Source organism: Mytilus trossulus, chromosome 1, assembly GCF_036588685.1.
Source record: "Mytilus trossulus isolate FHL-02 chromosome 1, PNRI_Mtr1.1.1.hap1, whole genome shotgun sequence".
In the NCBI taxonomy this organism is placed as follows: domain Eukaryota; kingdom Metazoa; phylum Mollusca; class Bivalvia; order Mytilida; family Mytilidae; genus Mytilus; species Mytilus trossulus.
This window is the reverse complement of record NC_086373.1, coordinates 100,306,496-100,331,901: the sequence shown is the minus strand read 5'-3', so window position 1 is coordinate 100,331,901 and position 25,406 is coordinate 100,306,496. Positions and strand designations below refer to the sequence as shown.

At 32.2% G+C, this 25,406-nt stretch overlaps 2 protein-coding genes across 8 annotated transcripts in view; one reads left to right on the top strand and one right to left on the bottom strand.

Moving 5' to 3' along the window:
- LOC134693702 (endoplasmic reticulum metallopeptidase 1-like) overlaps window positions 1-3,467 on the bottom strand; it is a 32,195-nt gene extending 28,728 nt beyond the window's left edge. For all 4 annotated transcript variants that reach the window (XR_010102446.1, XR_010102447.1, XR_010102449.1 and 1 more), the window contains exon 1: window positions 2,759-3,467. Coding sequence is in view for 1 of the 4 variants with exons in the window: in XM_063554598.1 (XP_063410668.1) it covers window positions 2,759-3,356 (598 nt within the window). In the remaining 3 variants the exon portion in view is untranslated. The remainder of the gene's footprint in view (window positions 1-2,758) is intronic.
- A 210-nt stretch (window positions 3,468-3,677) lies between these two features.
- On the top strand, window positions 3,678-19,720 carry LOC134693677 (zinc finger Ran-binding domain-containing protein 2-like). 4 transcript variants are annotated; one of them, XR_010102444.1, is made up of 9 exons: window positions 3,678-3,831; window positions 7,291-7,343; window positions 8,120-8,225; window positions 9,918-10,000; window positions 10,932-11,017; window positions 13,130-13,288; window positions 15,912-16,172; window positions 16,906-16,995; window positions 17,649-19,720. XR_010102444.1 is itself a non-coding variant. In XM_063554570.1 (9 exons), exons 1-8 carry the CDS (start codon window positions 3,779-3,781, stop codon window positions 16,991-16,993), a joined length of 855 nt encoding a protein of 284 aa, XP_063410640.1. In that variant the 5' UTR covers window positions 3,678-3,778; the 3' UTR covers window positions 16,994-16,995; window positions 17,649-19,720. The 4 variants fall into 4 exon arrangements, 3 of the variants coding, with proteins under 3 accessions (XP_063410640.1, XP_063410656.1, XP_063410649.1); XM_063554570.1 differs by having other exon boundaries at window positions 15,912-16,138; XM_063554579.1 differs by lacking the exon at window positions 3,678-3,831 and adding an exon at window positions 4,724-4,764 and having other exon boundaries at window positions 15,912-16,138.
- The last annotated feature ends 5,686 nt before the right edge of the window (window positions 19,721-25,406 follow it).

The following is a 25,406-nucleotide window of genomic DNA, read 5'->3' as shown; positions in this document are numbered from 1 at the left end:
CCATAATAAATTTTACTTTAGTCAAAAAAAAAAAACACAAATAATTTGTTTAGAAATTTAAACAAAATAAGGGAATATATTTCCAATAAAATACACAATATATATGAAAAGCAATTAAGCTATTCAAAAAACTAAACACTTCTCTGTTGAATCTGTTTGATGTGCACGTGTGACCTATGTCGCAGATGGAAATTGAATGGAAGAATATGGGCAAACAGGGGTATATGTCCGGACCAGTGAGAATACGTTTATTTTTAGTTGGGATTTTCCATCTGACCTATGACGCAATTGGGGTTACACTCAGAATTTATGATGGTAACGTATTTATAGCTATAAAATCTCTCAAGCTGATTGTTTACATGTACAGTATATATACATGTACATGTGTACATTTGTTTTACACATAAAATCCAACTGAGATAATATTTAATTAAAATGGAGTTTCTTAGGTAGTTGTAGTTTCATTATCACTAACCCGAACCCGCAATTCTATTGCAGTAATTATCTTTATGTGTGAATTTAACATGATTGGGCTGATTGATCAATTGAGGGTTACTTGGTGTACAGTGGCAAATATATCATACACAAGCAAGAATGAGAAAATGATATGTTGATAAACTGCTTGTCTACATGTGTATATCAGCTACATTTTGTTTTGAATCTGAATCTTTAATTAATTACATTACAATAACATGTCAAAGAATTGGTAAATCATTTTAATATTTGATATTTCAAATGTGATGAAATCAGTTGAGTTTGGTAAATTAAATAAAAGGAAGATTGTTACATTACATTCTATAAAATATGTAAAACTAAAAATAAAATGAGGACTGAGTGTATATAAACATTATATCTATGTTATATGAAGCACAATTAATACTACGATGGTCCGCAAATAGTAAAAAAAATATATCAATGTGAATGATCTTTATCAATTATTTTCCTAAATAAAGATTTTAAAATTCTAATTACAATGTTATTGCAATTAGTTACAACGTTATGTATTTCCAATGTAATGTAACTTTACAAGTAATTACAATATAATAAAAATTCTAACATGACGTCCTTCAAACGCTTTGAGTTAAAATAGGAATATATTTCATGGGCTGTTCCCATTGTACCCCCATGTCATATGTTTTTAATGAATGTGGAACCCGACATCATAGAACGATGACGTAAGAATATAAGCATTTTACGGGAAAATTCACACTTGTTAATCCGAAAATCATCACAACAAGGAAACGTAAATAAACGATGCTAAAATGTGTTATAAGCCTTTTTTTTTATATACATGTTAGACATTATGTCATATAAGTAAATTATCATTTAAAATCATCCAAAACTATCTAAATACGTTATTTTAAATAGTTAAAACATGTCACTAATTCAGTTTGCTCCGTTCTTTTACGTCAATTTAATAGTGCGTTAAAAGCCGTTTATTTATGAGAACGGCAAATATTTGCCTCCACCTAGAGCACTTTGATCCAAAAGAATTGCCGTATTTGTCCTATTAGAATCTAAATAATTCATGGGGGCTTGAATATATCTAGATTTTAACACAGGTTGTCCCTTTATGCCGATATTTTACCCCTCGCTAAAGCTCAGGGTAAAATATTTCTCATAAAGGGCCATCCCTTGGTAAAATCAAGATATATTCAAGCCCCCATGAATTATTTCTTGAATAATTGAAATATAATTACAAGTAATTACAATATAATTACAAGTAATTGCAATATAATTACAATATAATTACAAGTAATTACAATATAATTACAAGTAATTGCAATATAATTACAAGTACAGTCAGGGGTACTACTTGTACAAGTGTATTTTATTTACTTGAAGAAGTAAAAAAAAATATACATATATAAGTAAATAAATAATGTTAAAATAATCTCCCCTTCATTTTCTCAAAAATTTACTTGTATAAGTAAATTTTTCTTACAATCCAACAAAAATCCTCAAGTTTTGAGATGTAAAATCATGCCTTTAATGATTTTTCCCAGGTTTGCTCAAATTTTTTAATTAAAGTTCAATGTTTCATCTCATTAGTTCAACAAAGAAACTGATTGCGCAAAGATCTTAAGTATTTGCGCAAGGCCTTCATAAATTGCTCCTTGGGGGCTTGTAAATGAGCAGTGTTCTGAAGATAACAGACAAATGAGATTTTCATTGTCCATGAAATTGCACTGAAATGATTAGTAAAGACATCTGCAAAGAGCAGATAATTTAAAATTCAATTACAGCAAAGAAATCCAAAGATTTCAATAAAAGAAGATAGGATGACTTTTTTACTTCTACAAGTAAAAAAATCTGAATGTCTAAGGGACATAACTCAGCCAATATTTTTTTTTACCTATACAAGTAAATAAAATTCACTTGTATAAGTAGCGTACAAATTTACTTATATGTGTATATTTATTTTTACTTCTTCAAGTAAATAAAATACACTTGTACAAGTAGTACCCCTGACTGAAGTAATTACAATATAATTACAAGTAATTACAATATAATTACAAGTAATTACAATATAATTACAAGTAATTACAATATAATTACAAGTAATTACAATAGTAATTGCAGATAAAAACCATAGTAAATACAGGTTTTTACTTTACAGGTAATAACAACAGTAATCAGAATAGTAATAACAGGTAATAATAAGTAATTACAATAACAGTTTTGGTTTCCCCAGTTCTGGTTATTCATGTACATAAATATGCAATGTAAATTTATATTAAACTGTTAAAAATAGTACCTGGACTGTCAACTACTGAATCAAAATGGCAGTTTATCAGAAGGCTTGACTTGGAAGTATTTGGTGGTTCAAGCAATACCACTACATTTTGAAGATTTTCGTACACAGAGTAATAGTTTGTCTGCACAAAATTCATTAAAAGGAATGATCCACTGACTTTCTGAATGTCAATTGTCATAGAATTCACTGGTGAATGTTGTTGATTTGATTCTCTTATAATATCTATTTGGTTAACAATGTATTGTACAGTTTTAACCTCATTTGCATTGCTTCCAGCAGGCTTAGGTCCAAAGCTACACATTTCCAGCAAATGTTTACGTGCTTCATCTTCAAAAAATTGATCCTTCTCTGCATGTGTTGTTGAGTATTTTGGCTCAGGATATGTGTTATATTTTAATTCATGCAGAAACACAAAGGTGACTGTATACAATATGACAACTATTGGCCAAATCAGAAGGGCACTTATCTGTTTTTTGTTACGTGATTTAGTGCTTTCAACACTAGAATTTCTCCCTGGAGTATCAACAAAAAAATCATTAGTGTTAGTGTTCCTCTTTCTTGAATGACTTTTGGAATCGTTGCCCGTGGAGGCTGTCATTTTTTTAACTACAGGATATAGGAGGTAAAATGCTAAAACATAGAAAATGCTTTTCAGATAAACTATCTCCAGAGGATTATAATAAGGAAGTTTGTACCCTGCATGGGTATTAGTGAGACCGAAATCAAAATGCTAAAACCAAGAAAATGTTTTTCAATTAATATATAATAGCCATATAACATTTGCTTGTATGTATACATATATTTCAATAATTAACGTTTATTTAATTTTCAAATATTTCATATTTATGATTAAATGTTTGAGTTAGATGTGTTGATATTATTTGGATGTTTGAAAAAATGAAAAATATTGATCGGAATCAAAAGCCATAAATTTTATTTCTCAAGGTTACAAGCGGCAATCAGCACTCAGCAAGGCGTTTTGCAAGGAAGAGCATTTGATAGCCATTTATTCACATAATAATGTCGTCGAGATTTAAACCTAATGAAGGCGACTGGATTTGCAACGATACCAAGTATATAATTTCATGCATTATCAGCAGAAAAACATATATATAGCATACGAACCTATGACAACTCGCCCCACGGCCACTGGAAAATCGTCACACTCTTGCTTACCAACTCGCCCTGCACATGCAAAAGGGTAAAATCCCATTGAACTCAGGTCTGACAATTCGTCCCTTTAATGAAAAGGGTTACAGATCTCATGTAGTTGTAAAAAATATGATGACCAGTGTCGGATCCAGATCTATTCAAAAGGAAGGATCCTGCTAATGAATCAGGGTCCTTTCGCACCCATTCATGTTCGCACCCACTCATGTTCACCCCCTTTAACTTTTGCACCCAAAGTCCGTTCGCACCCTACATGTTTCCGCCCAATTTTAATTGGTTTTGGGTTTAAAAACTTTGTAATCAAGTTTTGGCAAGTAGTATTCTTATAAGTATAATTATTTTCGTTGTCTCAAAATAAACGCGACAGCATTTTTTATTGAGTTGAATATATCTTAATTATGTTTTGGATAGTGTATTGTTAAAAAAAATATATTCCTTTCTATTAAACAGGTTGGGAACAAACCCTCTCTATGGTGATTATACCTGTATAGAGGGATAAACCTTCTATAGAGGGATAAAATTATCCCTCTATAGAGGGGTATTTTTGTTTAGACTGGAGTTAAATCAAAACAGGGCAGAATGGCATTCTCTACTTATTATGGCAGTAACCTGCAACAGCTGATGCACCAATTGATGTACTTAGTTTAATATGCACATGCCCAGTTTACTGCTTATCTGACTAAATATAAAATCTAGTGTTCACCATGATTGAAAGCTGTGATGATCAGGTAAATTCTACTCACTTATGCCTCACTGAACATAATTTCTATTGTTAGATTTAACATGAAATTTAAAGGTCAACTATTCCTTTTGATGTTGATCAGGTGTTCAGATAGGTATACAATAAATTTCAAGTTTTGTCACCTTTATAGCAGAAAATGGGTTATCCCAATTTTAAGTAAAGTGCATATGTTGATGCACCTACTGCTAGAGATTATAGCCAATATAATTAGAAAATACCATTCTGCCCTAATTTGCTTTAAATCCAGTGCAAACACAAATACCCCTCTATAGAGGGATAATTTTATCCCTCTTTAGAAGGTTTATCCCTCTATACAGGTATAATCACCATCCAGGGGGTTTGTTCCCAACCTGTTAAAGTGGAATTCTGTCAACGTTTTATTTTTTGTTGAATAAGTCAAAAACTCTTAATCATGTTTTGGTTAGTGTATTGCTATAACTTTGTTTCATTGACTTGTTTCAAAATGGAGTGAGATTCTGACTACGTTTTTTTTTTGTGAGTTGAATAAATTTTATCATGTTTGATTATGCTTTGGTTATAATAGTGTATTGCTATATTTTATTGTTTCAAATCAAAGGGACCAAGCTGTTAAAAACAATTATCTTTTGTGTTTTTCATTTTAAAATCTTCAATCTTTTACTCATACCAAGCTATAAATAAATTCAGTATTTACACCAAAGCAATTAAAACAACTATCATGATTTTCCAATTATTCAACTGGAATTTGAATTAAAATTGGGCCAGAACGGACCTTGGGTGTGAACGTGTAGGGTGCGAAAGTATATTGGGCGCGAACGGACCTGATACCCCTGCTGACTGACCTAAGGGGCGCTCCAATTATGCTTCAGTGATTCCCTATATAATCTAGGGCTCACACTAATTCAGAATCATAGGGAGAAGTGACTTCTCTTTTTAAAACTGATAGGGAGAATGGTTAGATTTGAAAGAGAAGTGCTCCTTCGTGCTGCGCTACAATGTTTGGATTTTACTATATATATAGTTATAAAGGGTCATATGTAAATAATGTTCTTTTTATATTGTTCAATTTATATCTTAGTATACAATTAAAGTAACAGTTCAAATTCAAAGTTATTTATGTCATTGTTTCTTGTGAGAAACTCCCAACTAAATAGGAGGGAGGGGGGGAGGGGTTAGGAGGGTTCTGAATCTGATCCTGGGCTTAAAAACATGAAATAAATATAAATCCCAACATCCAGAAATTCAAAATAAGATTCCTGAAAGGGTCAATCCCCAGTAAAGTAACATTAATCAATATTTTGAAACAATCCATATAAATTATATGGAATTACATACACTAATCAATAAGATGTAACCAAAAGTCTGTTAATGGGTGTGGAATGCTTCTTCATTTCTTTTGGGATCAATATTCTCCTGCAGTGGCGAATCCAGAACTTTTCATAAAGGGGGGCCCGCTGACTGACCTAAGGAGGGGGGGGACCTGCTCCAGTCATGTTTCAGTGATTCCCTATATAATCAACCAAATTTTTCACACAAAAACGGGGGGGGGGGGGGGGGGGGGGGATGGGCAGGAACCCCCTCCTGGATCCGCCTATGTTCTGTCAGCTGTTCCATCCATGCGTACGAAGTTATTATTGTAAAAACATGGATTTCAGTCATAGCTGGTCTGGTTCAAATCCATACAGTGTACATGTACATTTTGTAGATTGTAAACTGTCATTGGCGGATAGACACAAAAACATTTACAAAAATAAACAATGTTTGACTACCAGCATTATGATCATCAACTACAAGAGATCCAGGGTTAAATCCTGCTGAATAAAGGTCTGCCAACTCGCTCTACAGTCTACTTATCATGCTTATGAAAAATAGAAAAACCATGATGAATTTAGGCATGACAACTCTTCCCACTTTTAACTTTAGTTAGCATAGACAGTGAAAAAAGATGCAATCTCATTGAATATAGGCCTACATTGTAGGTCTGCCAACTTGTGAATAGGAGTTATATCCCATTGATGAAATATTTGCCAACTCGCCCCACTAATAAATAAAAGAATTCAGCTGTACTGAATAAAGGCCTACCATCTCACCCCACTTTTGAATAAAGAAGAATTAAATGTCAGAATACATTAAGTTTTGTCATCTAATTTATGGATTCTGCAGGTGCTAAATGTGTATTTCAGATAAATATTCAATACTAAATGGCAATTAATTTCAAATATGAATATACATGTGTTAGAGATGAAATTTTACAGTGTGACATGTTATTAAATATGAATTATTTGTTTACCAGGTAATTGTAAATAACAACTTGTTCTAATGAATTTGAATTGACACCTTAAGCTTGGACATGCATGTACGAAGTGATAGAATGGTTACTATACCCAGGAGGCTGGAATCTTTGAAAACAATTAATATTTTTCAATGGAACAAACAACATCTTGCTGTGGTAATTGGTTGTTTGTTTGCCTATTATTTTGTCAATATTCCCTATAGCACTGACATTAATATGGTTTACGCTTGCAGAATATTTTTTTCTCTCTCAATTTGCAACTTTTTGTTGATTATGAAACTTAAAGTTATATGTCATGTATGTATTAAATGTATATCAGTATATTTAACTGCAATATCTATATTACAGGTGTGGAAATGTCAACTTTTCCAGAAGGACTCAGTGTAACAAATGTGGCAAAGGTAATTTATCATTTTTACTAACTCTTCATTGACTGACATGACTGACATAATTTGGTATACAGTTGTCCGTCCATCTGCATATTAAGCATTTCTCATCAGTTGCATGGCATTGTCTGTCGTGGTCTTTTACAAAAAAATCATCACCTGAAACTACAGGACCAAATCTAACTAAACTATTTTAAGACACAAGCATCATTTGATATTCAGTTGACTGATGGATGATATGGCTTAGAATAGAACATGGGGTAACATTCAAGCTTCTTCTATTTTCTTGCAAACCACAATGCACAGATAAAATCTGATCTATTTTTTGTTTGTTCAAATCGAAATTGTTAGACAAATTCATATAGGAATTATTACCCTTAAATGAAAAATTTAATCAATGATCAACTAAAACTTTATAATGATGACTTGTACTGTCACTGTTATTAATTTATAGATCTATAGGGCACTTCCTGTTTAAAATACTTTGAATTTATATCATACACCTATAGAGCATGACATTTCTCTATATAAAAGAATGAGTCATGCATTTATACATGTAGTTGATCTTGAACTTTTTATGATGAGTTGACCTGTGTTAGTAATGTTCACATTGATCAGCCTTCTGCTTTAAAATTTCCAATAGGTTTAGTCCATAAAGTTAGTTCATATATATATGATCAACAGGCAAATTTTTATGTACAGAAAACACAGACCAGTTTGCAAGACTGAGAACAGAGTAAATGAAAAATTGTTTAATTTGAACTACTGTAATATTTCATTTCTTATTACAGACAAGAAAGAGGGATTAATTTTTAAAAAGGGAGGAACAGAAATTGGAAAAGGATTGGCAGAGAAAAGTAAAGGTTTATTTAGTGCTGATGATTGGCAGTGTAAAAGGTAAAAAGAATGGTGCTAAAAAATATTGCTGATATATATACAGTCTATAAGGGATTTATCAGTATTGATTGTGTATATAAGCTATAAAGGAGAAAGTGTATTTTGGGACTTATTTGGTCTAGTAAATTCACCGAAATAAAAGAAATATTTAATCATTTGTACAGCAACTCCTTTATTTCTCGACATTATTGTAAAGTTTACAATAACCAAATTGCTCTTAGTATTCTTATTGTTTCTCATATATTTTTATACAATTTATGGTGACTTGAAAAATTTTGATACAATTTAGATAACAATTCTACGCTGCTTTTTGAGAGTAAACCATCTGAAATAATTATGTCATCTGACTCCTAAAACAATTGGTATATAATAATGGGAAAGTTTGTCTCGCCATTCATCCTGTAACTTTACTTCATCTTAAACTCCTAAACTCGTTATTAGAATGTATGGCAATTTTCTCAGAATCTTAGTCATATAATGTCATTGTGCACCATATCTGCTTTTTATTGGAATTACTTAGGAGATTTTCTCTACCAGAGGCTCAATATATCATTTTGTGAGCATAGCTAGCAGTACTCATATTCATATTAATTTTGTGTAATTTATATGCTATCCAATTAAAATGTGTCAGATCATTTATGAAAAGTGCATTTGCATTGAAAAGTATGGACCAAAAAGATCACAAAGTTATTTGATTCCAGATTTTACAATGGTGTAAATAAATTAATGTCACACTTATTTTTAGCTCATCTGGCCCTGATTTTACAATATTTGGTTTATGTCAAGTTTTTTACTGCAAAAGATGTTCATCGTTTGGACATGGTGTTAAATTGTTTTCCAAGTCAAGATCTATTTGACCTGAAATTTTCAGATGAATCCGACAACTAGTTGTTGGGTTGCTGCCCCTGAATTTGCTGTTTTTGGTAACTATCTTGAATATTTTTATAGATAGAGATAAACTGTAAACAGCAATAATGTTCAGCAAAGTAAGATTGACAAATAGGTCAACATGCCCAAAAGGTCAGTTGACCCCTTAAGGAGTTATTGCCCTTTATAGTAAATTTTTGTAAATTTTGTAAATTTTTGTAAATTTTTGTAAATTTTTGTAAATTTTGTAAATTTTTGTAAATTTTAACAAAATATTTTCCTCTGTAACTAATTGGCCAAGTTCATTATAAATTGTGACAATTGTAAGAAGCAAGAATGCTCAGTAAAATAAGATCTACAAACACATCACCATCACCAAAACACAATTTTGTCATGAATCCATTTGTGTCCTTTGTTTAATATGCACATAGATCAAGGTGAGCGACACAGGCTCTTAAGAGCCTCTAGTTTTATATAATTTCAAAAACCCAAGTAAAGTCAGGTGAGCGATACAGGCTCTTGAGAGCCTCTAGCTTTACTTTGAAGTTGCAATTGTTGATTTTCAGAGTTTTAAGTCATTTTTCAAACAGATTAAATTGAATCGTTCATGTAAAAAAAATACTTTTACACATATATACACATTTTCAAAACAATCCAAACTGAGCAAAATGTAATAAATATAATATAAAGAGACAACAACATCTGGGTTACCGCAAGGTGATAGTTTTATTGAGTCGACAAGTTTTATTGAGTCGACATGTTTCGCCACTAATGCGGCGTCATCAGGACAATATTACAGAATGTAATAAAGTTAGTATTTTTTAGTTGTGGGAATGTTAACTGGGCCAGAAGAATGACATGCAATCTATGTAATGCTCCTAAGTATGGAAAAACAGAGCAAAGAACAGGTACGATAAGTTTGTTTTGTTTTCCCATTTTCTGCTAGAAAGTTAGACATTTTGAAAAACTATATCTAAAAGAAATATTATACATGAAGACAAAGTTCTGTGTGTCTTACCATAAGTTGATTGAACATCCAGTGATATTGTTGACTTTTTTCAAAACTACCTCTACCTTTTGTATTGGGAAAATATGCGTTATTTTCATCAACATGATCAAATTGGGAAAGTTAGAATAAATCATGAATTTGAATGAAACTTCAATTTACTGACCCCCTTTCAAGAGTCAAACCCTTCTTTGACATAAGACCCCTTTTTGTCAGTAATAATAGATAAATAGACCCTCAAATCTGCACATATATAGTAATTTTAGGCATGAAAAATGTTTAAATGAGTGTTTTTCAGTTTTTATTCATGCACAATTACTACTGAGATTGCACTGTTTGGGAAAAAGTTGTCTTTTTGGGAATAATTTTGAGCCAAATTGGGATTCTTCTCCAGGGGAAAAAGCCTGTATTCTCCGCTAATTTAAGGCAAACAATATCACTGACATCAGTTTTGTGTATTTTACTTACAAGCAAGCTGTACTGTTCATCTAATAACAGGAATTGTAATCTTGTATATTTGATTTACTAACACATGTATTAGTATTTATCTATCATTATTATAGCCTGCGTGCAGTTTTAGATTTTTCACTTAAATAGATATTGATTATGTATGATTTCACAATATTTGGTTTATGTCAAGTGTTTTACTGCAAAAGATGTTCATTGGTTTTTTTTCTTCTTTTTTTTCTTTCTTCTGTATTTGGCATTTGGGACAATCTACGATTTTGGGTTTTTTATAGCACATATTTTACTTGGATTATCCATATCTTCAATTATTCAAAGGATTACAGCTTTGAAATATGCAATACTGATTTAATGTGTGTGTTTTGCAGGATTTGGAGGAGGTTATATGGAGAGGGATGAGGTTGTTGAATATGTACACAGGGATGTTGAAGAAGATGATTCTTTAGTTGATGAGGTTATTCTTTTTTTCATCTATGAACCTTTTTTTTATAATTCTTATTTTAATCTTGCCTGTAAAAATAAAATTGAAAATGGAAATGGGGAATGTGTCAAAGAGACAACAACCCGACCAAATAAAAAACAACAGCAGAAGGTCACCAACAGGTCTTCAATGTAGCGAGAAATTCCCGCACCCAGATTCGTCCTTCAGCTGGCCCCTAAACAAATACATACTAGTTCAGTGATAATGAACGCCATACTAATTTCCAAATTGTACACAAGAAACTAAAATTAAAGTAATACAAGACTAACAAAGGCCAGAGGCTCCTGATTTGGGACAGACGCAAAAATGCGGCGGGGTTAAACATGTTTGTGAGATCTCAACCCTCCCCTATACCTCTAACCAATGAATGTAGAAAAGTAAAAGCATAATAATACGCACATTAAAATTCAGTTCAAGAGAAGTCCGAGTCTGATGTCAGTAACAACACTTGGTCAGCAACTCATAGGGAACATTCATGACATGTTTGGTTTTATTCCATTCAGTGGTTCTCTAAAAGAAGTCATTTAAAATTGAGAATGGAAATGGGGAATGTGTCAAAGAGACAACAACCCGACCGTAGAAAAAAAAAAACTGCAGAAGGTCACCAACAGGTCTTCAATGTAGCGAGAAATACCTGCACCCGGAGGCGTCCTTCAGCTGGCCCCTAAACAAATATATACTAGTTCAGTGATTATGAACGCCATACTAATTTCCAAATTGTACACAAGAAACTAAAATTAAAATAATACAAGACTAACAAAGGCCAGAGGCTCCTGACTTGGGACAGGGGTTAAACATGTTTGTGAGATCTCACCCCCCCCCCCCCCCCCCCCCCCTCCCTATACCCCTAGCCTATGTAGAAAACTAAACGAATAACAATACATACATTAAAATTCAGTTCAAGAGAAGATGTAACCAAAGAAAAAAAACAAAATGACAATAATACATAAATAACAACAATACTAACAGTTAACTGACATGCAAGCTCCAGACTTCAATTAAACTGACTGAAAGATTATGATTTCATCATATAAACATCAGGCACAATCCTTCCCGTTAGGGGTTTAGTATCATACCATCATAACATATATGAGAAGAACATAACCCGTGTCATGCCAACAACTGTTTTTAGAATAAATGTGTTTAGTTCCGATGCAAAGACCTTATCAGTGACTCAATATTAACGCCAAAATATGCAATCTTTAATGACTTGACAACAGTATCGTAATTATATCCCTTCTTAATAAGTCTATTCAAAGGTTTTGTAAGTTTCTGAGGTGAATACTGACACCTTTGTGCTTTATAAAAAATATTTCCATAAAAAATTGGATGTGAAATACCTGAACGTATAAGAAGTCTGCATGTTGAGCTATATTTACGAATGATGTCTTTATACCGATGATAAAATTTAGTAAATGTTTTGACTAGTTTGTGATATCGAAAACCCCGGTGTAATAATTTTTCAGTAATACATAAATTTCTCTCGTTAAATCTAAAATATTGTTACATACACGAGTGAATCGTACAAGTTGAGATATATAAACACTGTAAGATGGTGACAAGATAACGTCACCATCTAAAAACGGATAATTAACGATAGGAAATGAAAAATTATCCCTTTTATCATAAATTTTAGTATTCAGCTTTCCGTTAGTGATATAGATATCAAGATCGAGGAAAGGGCAGTGGTCATTGTTAGTATTACTATTAGCTTTACTATTCACTGAGAGCGCGACATGGGGATTGGTTTTCCAATTGAGAAAATTTATGCTAAAGTTATTAGAATAGCATCTACTTGTGATAGATCATTGATATTTAATAAAGTTACACTACTATCAGTTCATATCAGTTTGATGACCATTTTGAGACTCTGCTCCCTAGGACATGGTCCAGTGCTTTTGAATTAAAGTCCAAATATTTTACTCTTAAAATTTATGTACATCATACATTTAAACTCCTTCTGGTTATGAAACTCAAAATGTCTGATCACTTATTTTAAGATATTTATTCATAATTGTACATGAAGTCTATTTGAATACATTCTGAATATTCACTTACCAGTAATGAATTTTTGTTGTTGTTTAGTTTGGTAGAAAGAAAAAGAAAAGAAATTCTATTGATACCAAGGTTATTGAACCAGAACCAAAGCATGAAGTAAAAGAGGAGGAGGTAGAGGAGGAGGATGAAGAAGAGGATGATGACGATGATGAGGATGTATCTAAATACCAGCTAGATTCTGATGAGGTTAGATTTCTAGTATGTTAACCCTTACCATGAGGTGACCGTCATTTGACGGGCGAACCCTTAAAACCGTTATTTGGCTCCAATTGCGTTCCATACTTTTAGAAATCCACTTTATGATACTTATTTTAAAAGTTATGCATGTTCCGTCAACCTGAGGCTATCCATATTTATGTTTCTCATGTATCAGTAGCATTTTGAGCACAAATACGGACTTGGAAAATTGAAATTGGCTAAAACTCGGTTTTCTGGAGGGGTAGGCTTCACATCTGTATCTTACACAAGAAGTCTAGAGGCATAAAACTGGCAAAGATAGTGCAAACCTATACCCATATAATTACTGATCATTATTATTATTGAAATACGAAGAGGAAACAACTACTTCCGGTTATGTGTCCATTCGAAGTAAAAAATCTGCAAAAATCATGAATTTCAGTATTTTGGATCCAAATGACCTACTGTAGACTGCTGAACCAAGATCAGATTCACTCCGACCTAACAACTGTTGGGGTCAATTTGTTCACTAGGGTCCACTCTACACACAAGCTACAGCTGGATACCTTAACCAGCAACCCTGGGTCTTCTGGGTCAAGAGAAGGGATGAAAAATTGGCAAAATTGACGCTTTTTGCACCTGATGACCCACTTTGGGCTAAATTCCCGCCCAAAATAACTCGCCTCCTCACCCTGACCACCCCACTCCGTGATCACCTATATTAGATTTCAAGAAATCAATATGCTACAGCAACATGGCTAAGCTCATTTGCATATAATTTGCATATTTTTGCAAATAAACGAAAATTATACATTTTCTGAAAACAATTCCGCATGGTAAGGGTTAAGAATGTTTGCTACACATGTTTTTGACTCTTTGTCATAAATTCAAAATCCTCGTCGTCGTTGTCGTCTGAATACTTTTAGTTTTTCGCACTCTAACTTAAGTAAAAGTGAATAGAAATCTATGAAATTTAAACACAAGGTTTATGACCACAAAAGGAAGGTTGGGATTGATTTTGGGAGTTTTGATCCCAATATTTTAGGAATAAGGGGCCAAAAAGGGCCCAAATAAGCATTTTCTTGGTTTTCGCACAGTAACTTTAGTTTAAGTAAATAGAAATCTATGAAATTTTGACACAAGGTTTATGACCACAAAAGGAAAGTTGGGATTGATTTTGGGAGTTTTGGTTCCAACAGTTTAGGAATAAGGGGCCAAAAAAGGGCCAAAATAGGCATTATTCTTGGTTTTTGCACAATAACTTTAGTTTAAGTTAATAGAAATCTATGAAATTTAAACACAAGGTTTATGACCACAAAAGGAAGGTTGGTATTGATTTGGGGAGTTGAGATCCCAACAGTTAAGGAATTTGGGGCCAAAAAGGGGCCCAAATAAACATTTTTCTTGGTTTTCACATTATAACTTTAGTATAAGTGAATAGAAATCTATGAAATTTAAACACAAGGTTTAAGACCATAAAAGGAAGGTTGGTATTGATTTTGGGAGTTTTGGTCCCAACAGTTTAGGAATTTGGGGCCCAAAGGGTCCAAAATTAAACTTTGTTTGATTTCATCAAAAATTGAATAATTGGGGTTCTTTGATATGCCGAATCTAACTATGTATGTAGATTCTTAATTTTTGGTCCCCTTTTCAAATTGGTTTACATTAAGGTCCAAAGGGTCCAAACTTAAACTTTGTTTGATTTTGACAAAAATTGAATCCTTGGGGTTCGTTGATATGCTGAATCTAAAAATGTACTTAGATTTTTAATTATTGGCCCAGTTTTCAAGTTGGTCCAAATTGGGGTCCAAAATTAAGCTTTGTTTGATTTCATCAAAAATTGAATAAATGGGGTTCTTTGATATTCCAAATCTAACTGGGTATGTAGATTCTTAATTTTTGGTCCAGTTTTCAAATTGGTCTACATTAAGGTCCAAAGGGTCCAAATCATAATGTGACATAAACCTATGTTGTGTCAACTATTTAATCACAATCCACATTTAAAGCTGTATCAAACTAACTTAAAAGTTGTGTCCATACTTGTCCCATCTGTTCAGGGTTCTACATCTGCGGTCGTATAATGCTGCACCCTGCGAAGCAACTGGTTCATATATTGTGTGGGTAAAATTGTAACCTTTTCCCATATTGTTTGGGTTTCATGGTGTGTTATGTAAGAGTGAAATACCAAAGTGCCAAAAGAGAAAAATAGGTTGATATAAACAGCTGGGAACACCAAGAAAGATGAAAGACGAAGAAGTTAGGGGAACTTTATTGACCTAATCATATATTTCTGATAGTTTTCCTGACCTATTTACATATTTTCAAGCTTGAAAAGGTGACCTATTCCAGCAGAAAGTCATATCCCCTTGTATATCGGTAGTGGATCCAGACTCTCCCCACTTAAACTACTGAACAGAAATAATAAATAGAATGACTACATAAGAGTATATTTCTTGACACAGTCAGACTTCCTATTTTTCTAATACATTTTTGTACTTATAATTGTGTTCAAGGTTATACTTTACATGGTATTACATGTACAGTCTTGTTATCTTTGTAATTTTAGTTTATAAGATGTAATTAGATTATAATAGAGAAAATTGAATATTTCACTTATCAATTATCAATACAGGACGATGATGATGGTGGGGATGCAAGCAAATATGACCTGGAAGGAAGTTCTGATGAGGATGGCAAGAAAAGTAAATCTTCATCAAGGTCATCGTCAAGGTCATCTAGATCTAAATCACGCTCATCATCAAGATCAAGCTCATCGTCTTCCTCTTCATCAAGGTCAAGGTCTAGATCAAGGTCATCATCAGTGTCAAAAAGAAAAAGAAGTGGGAAGTCCAGGTCAAGGTAACAGTAGGGTTACATTGGTAAAGGTTAAAAGGTCATTATCAATTTACGTACTATTATTGTATGTGATCTATATGTATATTAAAAGTGTATCAAATAATTCACAGGTAAGTAAAAGTATACACACAGGACCTTACCTTATACAATAATTTACATATTTTTACCCCTTTTATACTGGGGTATACTGTTTTACCTCTATCTTTCCATCCATCAGTCCTTCCATCCATCACAAGAACAATTTTGGTAGCAGGAACTACATAACAAGGATTTCTGAAGTTTAGATACAGTGTTTATATGAGTCAGCTATACCATGTGATGTGTTTTTAGATTCATCACGTAACAACTTCCTGTTTACCTTATATAGTTTTAGCTTGGTAGGGGTATCATTAGGGAGCAGTAGCTCACATTCACTTGTTCAAATCTGTATTAACTTCCAAATAGTTGTGTCTAACTGACAAATCCACTATACCAGTTACAAAAGTTCTCTCTTTTAGGATTAAAGTTGAAGTAAAAACTCCAGTTGTCTTTAATCTTATCTATAAGTGAAAAGTATCTTTGAATAAAAATTGAATAAGATTTGACTATATTTTCCTTCAGATATCATGATGGTAGGTCAAAATTTAATATTATAGAGACAAAACTAGCCTGTTCCTTTTATGTACATTCATAATATATCTATTTATAGTGAATGTAGCATTTTAAGAGGTTTGGATTTTTTCTTTAAATGAGTTGAATAATTCCATTGTTTTAATTATTTTCTCCCTCAGGTCAGGATCACCCAGTCCTAAAACACGCAGACGGTCAAGATCAAGATCATCTTCATCTGAGAAAAGAAAATCTGGATCAAGGCGGTAGAGGTTTGGTGATAAAATGTGTCTTTTGAAAGGACATATGTTCAGCCGATTAATTTTCTGTCTACATGTTTTATTTTAATGTTATTCTGAGTTTAGCCTATTGATTTCAATACAAAAATAAAGTTTAAGATAAAATATATCATTCCATAAAATGACATACAAGACAAAACTTAAATGAAAAAATGAAAATAATTGATCAATAAAATAATTGGCAGAAGACCAAAGATCAAACAAGGAATGATGAACTCAAATGTGAGATAAATAGTTCCTGCATGTGTTATGGACACAAAACAAGGACAGAGATTGGGTCATATTGCAATTTAGTTTTAAAAGATGAAGTTAAATTTTAATATCTTGGTTAGCTGGTGTAATAGTTCAGGAAATCGATTTTACAGTGAAATTTTCATGCTTCACATTTTAGCTTCATAAGTACAAAAATGTACTAGGTCAATTCTGTGGCAGTATACACAAGTTTGAAAGTCTAAATGTATTTATTATTTGAAGAAATATAAGCATGCCATCTATAACCAAGAAGAGCCTATTTTCAACTTAAGTACATTTATAGATGACAAGAGAAAATCATTATAATGATAATTTGCCATAAGTTTAAAATAATTATAACTTGTTGTTAAGGAAAATTTCATTTTTCTTTTTAGATAGTATGATATAGAATTAACAGCTCAAAATTGAAAGAACCAGTTACATTATTGGAGAAAATTCAAAATAGAAAGAACCAGTGACATTATTGGAGAATAATATCAAAGAAGCTTTGTTGTCTTATTGTTGAAATGACCAGTAATAGGTTTTAAACAACATTGGCCATTTTGATATGCAATAATATTACCGGTATCCTTTTCCTCCATACTTATAACTATACTGTTTGCTTTATTTGTGTGGGTTGTTATAATGTTTAAAACCAGCTTTAGATATCCATTCTAATATTGTAACTGCATTGACCATTGTTTGTGAAAAGGGGGATAATTGTTATAAAAAAAAAACCTACTTATTTCCCTTTATTTTATTGGGTATAATAACAATATGTTGCTTGCAATTTTCTTAAAAACCTGAAACTTTGAGCAATATTTTTTTCTGGCGGAAAATGGTTGTCATTTTAAATGAAACCAATAATCTTTAAACTTACTTAATCAGAATGGAAAGATTTATAATCAATCTAAGTATTTTTTTAACAGGGAATTTTAAAACTTGTAAAAATTGTATAAGCAAGTTATTTATAACAATGTTTAGTGATTTGGTATGTACAAGTTGACATGGTATTGATGTTACAATATGAAATTCTTGTGGAGAATATTTTACATTATATTGTATATTTCACTACATGAATGGAGTTGTTTTTCTGATGAATATATAGTATAAATTCTATTGCATTGTATTGAGTGATTGCTAAATTATTATGTTCAATTATGTGTGGTAAGATTGATTTAGATAGACAGAAATTCATGAAATCCTAACCTGATCAAGATTTAGTCATAGGTATGAAATACATAGTTGGTCTGTAACTGGCCAATATACTAAACTAAATAAGTTCAATATCTGCAAAGCATAGTGAAAAAGAAGTTGGAATAATATAAAGTTTTCTAAATTAATAACACATAATTCTGTCGGAGAGGTGCTGGACAAAACCCAAATCCGAACTTGATCTGCTACTCGTTATTGGATTACAACTGAATAAAAATCAGTTACATATTTGAAGGAATAGCAAGACAATTGAAGACAAGTGATACATTCCATTAAAATAAAATTACTAAAGGACTGACATCATTGTCAAGATATGTCATATATCTTTATTGACAGGGACAGAAATAATATCAATTTGCTGTCAACACAGAACATATATTTCTTTGTCCCTAAAAATGAAAAAACCTTTCCATAGATAAAAAAAATAAGCCTTAATGGCCAATCAATTTAATAATTTCAGGGGATATAAGCTGTTTCCAAAAAGTTTCACAACAAGACATGATCTAAAATAAAATAAACATGGTGAAGTGAAAGAAAAATACTGTCAGACACCCTTTGATTTACTGTAATTAAAATAGGAATATATTTACTAGAGTATAATTGTTTAGTAAATTTATTATAAACATTATTGTCTGTTTAATTATGATTGTTTTATTATATATTTTTGTTACATTTGTTTAATGAGTGACATTTTTTACCAGTAATATATAGACATACATAGATTAGAGATGTGACATGTGTTGAGTAACTGATCTACTTTTTATATTAGAGTACGTGGTTGTTTAGGTCAGACTGTTCACTGAGTGTTCATTCCTAGAAAGAATGGTTCATGACAAATATTCTAGCTCAAGGGATATAGAACTATAGCTTACTTGAATTGTTTCAAACTTTAGATTGAAGTTCAGAATTGTTCAATGAACTTTTATTGCTGCATTTTACTAAGTATTAATTTATGTCGACAAAAGTCATCTTACAAAGGTTAGAAATTGTCAAAATGCATTTACTCTAACATCTCTTTAGCAGATTTTTTCTTGTTATTGAATTGAAGCTGTTGTGGTTATGAAAGAAGTTAGTCTTAAATAATTCAAACTTTTATTATATAGATTGTGTGTAAGTGGATTGTGTTTTGATTATAATATGAAAGTAGATTTGGGCTCATTTTGTTTTGTTTTTTGAGCGTTTTATATTTTTAGAATAATATTTTTGGTGCTGCAAAAAGGTAAGTATTGAAAAGGATTGTTTTGATTTTAAATTATGTAAAAAAAAAATGGTAAGTGTTATTTGAATAAAAGGAGGTGGTACATGTATTGGATTAAATCAGTAATAAAACTTTGTGACAAAACAAAACCAAGAGACATTGGAGGTACATATATGTTCTTATATTATTTGCCCATCTCTGAATCACTCTATTTATAAGAGAGATGAGATCCGTTTTATAAGTCTTTGGTGACTTTATAGACTACACAGGGGTGGACCTAGCCATTTTACCAAGGGTGTTGTTTCCAACCAAGGATAAGTCCCCAATCAGCATTGATTGTCAAAAACTGGGGGTTCTGATTCGACCCCCAGAACCAGGGGACTAGGGGTCAGTTTTTAAATGAAACTATTTTTTTTAAATCTTAATGAAAAGGTATGAACAAGTATTCATGAAGTAAAATATAATGTGAACATTTCAACCATGGTTTTAAATATTTCATTTAGTTTGCACATGGTATTTAAAGGACCCAGATTATTTTGATCTATTTAATACAACAGTAAGACCAATATTGGTAGGATAGTCTGCCGCTATTCTCCAGATCATAAAACTTATATTATTTGATGCTTCTGGTAAGTGACTGTTCCAGTCTTCAGATCTAGTATTATGTGATGCCATTGGTAAGTGACTATCCCAGTCTGCAGCAATACTTTTGTATGATGCTATTGTTTAGTGACTTTCCAAGTCTCCAGTAATACCTGTGTGTGATTTTATTGGTAAGTGACTGTATCCCAGTCTGACAATGTGATTGTTCTAGGTGATTTAGTTGTCTGCACATTTTGTTACTGCTTAATTTTGCATGCATTGATGAATTTGTCCATCATTAATAAAATATTTGTATTTTACATGTGCCAGAATTAACTATGTATTTAGACAGTAATAATCAAATAAACTATTTGAACTAGATCTGCTTTGGAATGATTTGTAGTGAGGTTTTAGATTCTCTTAGGCAATCATAAACAAGAGTTTTTCCCAAATTAGTTGAAGTAAATTTTGTTCAAATATTTGCTACATAAAGTTTGTAGATGCTCCTGTTGTAAAACATAAAAAAATGTTCATACAAGTTCAAGGTATTGGATTCTGAGACTTGTGAGCTATAGTGATATTATACAATTGATTTTGTATTGTAGCATCAGAATTTTCTCTTGTGAAAGCAAAATTTTTACAGGAACCTGTGTATTAAATTGTCATAAAGACCTTTACCTTTAGTCCTACATCAGTATACTTAAGAAGATGTGGTATGATTCCATGAGTCAACTCTCAACCAGAGACCAAATTACTTGAAATTTAGCAACCACATGCCACCAAACTGACTTAATCAATGAGCAATACTCGTACCGCATTATAAGTTATATGGTTCGCTACTGACCCCCTACGGATCCATAGAAGGTTAGTAAAATCCATAGGGGGTGAGGCCGGAGGCCGAATCCCCTATGGATTTTATTCACCCTCTATGGATCCGTAGGGGTCAGTAGTTAACCGTATAACGAATTTATCGTACGCTGGACTTTTTCTGCTGCGTTTTGTAAAAAAATAATCAAAGAAACACAACAACATTAATAGATGACGTCACCATTACCGCGTCACGAACCCCCTATGAAATTTACTAACCCCCTACGGTCTCATAGGGGGTCACCACGTGACGGCGTTAAACCAATCACAATGTGATAATTTAGCCGCGGTACGATAAAATAAGTTATCAAAAACCTTGAAATGACAAAAAGTCTTGGAAAACATTGTTTTTATTGTCGAGGTTTGCTACTTTTTTCACTGAAAGCTCAACCTAGGGATAGTGACCCGGCAGCATTTTTAACTTCTTAAAAGCTTTATATTTTAGAAGGTGGAAGACCAAGATGCTTCATACTTTGTATATATAGATGCCTCATGTTACAAAGTTTCTGTCTGTTACATGTCTATTGTCCTTGACCTCATTCTCATGGTTTAGTGACTACTTGAAAAAAAAGGTCAGATTTTTTGTCATGTTAATTTCTCTCTTATGAGTTATAGAATAACTATATTTGGTATGTGCGTTCCTTGCAAGGTCCTCATGCCTGTCACACAGTTTTCACTTGACCTCTACCTCATTTCATGGATCAGTGAGCAAGGTTAAGTTTTGGTGGTCAAGTTCATGTCTCAGATACTATAAGCAATAGGTCTAGTATATTTGGTGTATGGAAGGATTATAAGGTGTACATGTCCAACTGGCAGGTGTGATCTGGCCGTGACCTCATTTTCATGGTTCAGTGGTCAAAGTTAAGTTTTTGAGTTTTAGTCTGTTTTTCTAATACTATATGCAATAGGTCAACTATATTTGGTGCATGGAAATATTTTATGATGTACATGCAGTCTCTCAGTTTTATTTGACCTTGAACTCATTTTCCGGCGCAGTTCATTGCTCAGTGTTAAGTTTTTGTGTTGGTCTATTTTTCTCAAACTAAAAGAAATAGTCAACTATATTTGTTGTATGGAAGGATTGTAAGCTGTACAGGTCTGTCTGTCATTGTTCATCTGACCTTGACCTTATTTTCATGGTTAGATATATGTCTTAGAAACTTTAAGCTGTAGGTCAAGTATATTTAGTGTATTGAATGATTGTAAGGTGTACATGTATTTCTTGTTTATTTGACCTTGACCTCATTTTCTTGGATCATGTTAAGTTTATGAATACTTGTAGTTAAGCTTTATGTCTAGGACTATCAACATAATATCAATGGTTAGTAAAGAAGTCGAGATATTTCAGTGTGTGCACTCTTGTTTATTGAAGTATGACTGAATTATCTTTAAATATAAACTTCAAGTACCCTTTGGCAAATACCATATGCTCTTAGTTTTTTGTTAGCTATTTGAAATTTTGTTGGGTTAGGACCTATCTGTTAAGTTGAATCTTTCCAAAATGAATTTGATACTTTGTCATTCTGTTGTGCTGTTACACCACTGTCGGAGTTGAGTTGAGTGAACTCACAGATGAATAAACACATCACATTTCTATATGTGCCTGTCCAAATGGGAGCCTTTTTCGAGCATAAAACAGGCCACTGATGTTTTCTTTGAATTGTTTCATATTCTGTATGCTAGGCCTTTAAAATGCTAACTATAAAGTGAAGGCTTCATTTTCCCCATCAAATACACAAGCTTTTTCGTATTACTTGAAACATAAGTCATACACATAGATTCAAGCAGAATATAAGGTCCCAAGTTTCAATTAGTAATGCATCAATGAGTTTGAAATTTTAACGTTGTTTAACATTTCTTATAGGATTTATTAATGAATTATAAATATTTCTGGTTGATGATTGATGGATGACTGTTAAACATACGGAGGTAAATTAAATGCATATTCAGGATGAGAACATAATAATGTGATGTAAATATAACCCTTTCCTCCATGGAAATTATTTTTAACATATACTTGCTTCGCATAGGATTTTTTCAATAAAAAAAAATCATCAGGTTTAAAGTATTAAAATGCATTAGTAAAACAATTATTTCATCAATGAAATTCCAGTCAGATAATCTTATGAAAATTCTTTTAATATTAGATACATTTTTTTATACGACCGCAAATTTTGAAAAAAATTTCGTCGTATATTGCTATCACGTTGGCGTCGTCGTCGTCGTCGTCCGAATACTTTTAGTTTTCGCACTCTAACTTTAGTAAAAGTGAATAGAAATCTATGAAATTTTAACACAAGGTTTATGACCACAAAAGGAAGGTTGGTATTGATTTTGGGAGTTTTGGTCCCAACATTTTAGGAATAAGGGGCCAAAAAGGGCCCAAATAAGCATTTCTTGGTTTTCGCGCTATAACTTTAGTTTAAGTTAATAGAAATCTATGAAATTTTGACACAAGATTTATGACCACAAAAGAAAGGTTGGGATTGATTTTGGGAGTTTTGGTCCCAACAGTTTAGGAATTAGGGGCCAAAAAGGGACCCAAATAAGCATTTTTCTTGGTTTTCGCACCATAACTTTAGTATAAGTAAATAGAAATCTATGAAATTTAAACACAAGGTTTATGACCATAAAAGGAAGGTTGGTATTGATTTTGGGAGTTTTGGTCCTAACAGTTTAGGAAAAAGGGGCCCAAAGGGTCCAAAATTAAACTTTGTTTGATTTCATTAAAAATTGAATAAATGGGGTTCTTTGATATACCAAATCTAACTGTGTATGTAGATTCTTCATTTTTGGTCCTGTTTTCAAATTGGTCTACATTAAAGTCCAAAGGGTCCAAAATTAAACTTAGTTTGATTTTAACAAACATTGAAATCTTGGGGTTCTTTGATATGCTGAATCCAAACATGTACTTAGATTTTTGATTATTGGCCCAGTTTTCAAGTTGGTCCAAATCAGGATCTAAAATATTATATTAAGTATTGTGCAATAGCAAGTCTTTTCAATTGCACAGTATTGCACAATGGCAAGAAATATCTAATTGCACAATATTGTGAAATAGCAATATTTTTTTTTAATTAGAGTTATCTTTCTTTGTCCAGAATAGTAAGCAAGAAATATCTAATTGCACAATATTGTGAAATAGCAATATTTTTTTTTTAATTGGAGTTATCTTTCTTTGTCCAGAATCAACTCAAATCTTTGTTATATACAATGTATATTCACTTTTTACTACCAACTGATAAATTAAAATAATCTTTACCATTCAGTGATAACAAGCAGTTTTTTTACATCTTAATATCTTATGATGTATTTAAATGAGTAGTTATTGTTGCAAACTCCATTAGAAATTTAATTGAGATTAATTTGGAATAAGGGAAAGGGGGATGTGATTAAAAAAAAATGGGTTCAATTTTCTCATTTGAAATGAAATTTCATAAATAAAATGAAAATTTCTTCAAACATTTTTTTGAGAGGATTAATATTCAACAGCATAGTGAATTGCTCTAAGAGAAAACAAAAATTTTAAGTTCATTAGAACACATTCATTCTGTGTCAGAAACCTATGCTGTGTCAACTATTTAATCACAATCCAAATTTAGAGCTGAATCCAGCTTGAATGTTGTGTCCATACTTGCCCCAACCGTTCAGGGTTCAACCTCTGCGGTCGTATAAAGCTACGCCCTGCGGAGCATCTGGTTAAAGCCTAATTCAGATTTGTCTTGGGTAAGACGTTTCAACTGAGGCACTACACAGGCGTCAAAAGGCGTCATTATGGAGGAAATGGTTAACTAATTCAAACATATCGATGTTTTGTTTTCCTATTAAAGGCAACTGTTTCTGTATGTTGTTGTTAGATATTTCCTTGGAGTCCATGCTCTCATTGCAAAATAGAAAACAGTAATGGGTTTACTCATGAACAGTGAAAAAGACTCCATCCAAATTCTAACCTGATCTGTGTTTGTTGGTAATAACCATTTCGTTGAGGCAAAGAAAAGTCGAAGTGAGCAAACAGCAAATTCGGCAATTTTTCCATGTATAAAGTGACATAACTCATGAACAGTGAAATTGACACCACCAAAATTTTAAACGTGATCTGCGTTTGGGAGTAATGCACATTGTTTATTAGTTCCAAAAAATTGTCTAGGAAGAGGCCAATTTTGGAATGTAAAGACAGACAAGGCATGGTAGGGTCATAAACATTACATATTACCAGAGAGACACAAACAAAGTGGTAAAAAAAATCTGTACATAATGATCATCAATTTCTTGGCTATATTATTAACAAATA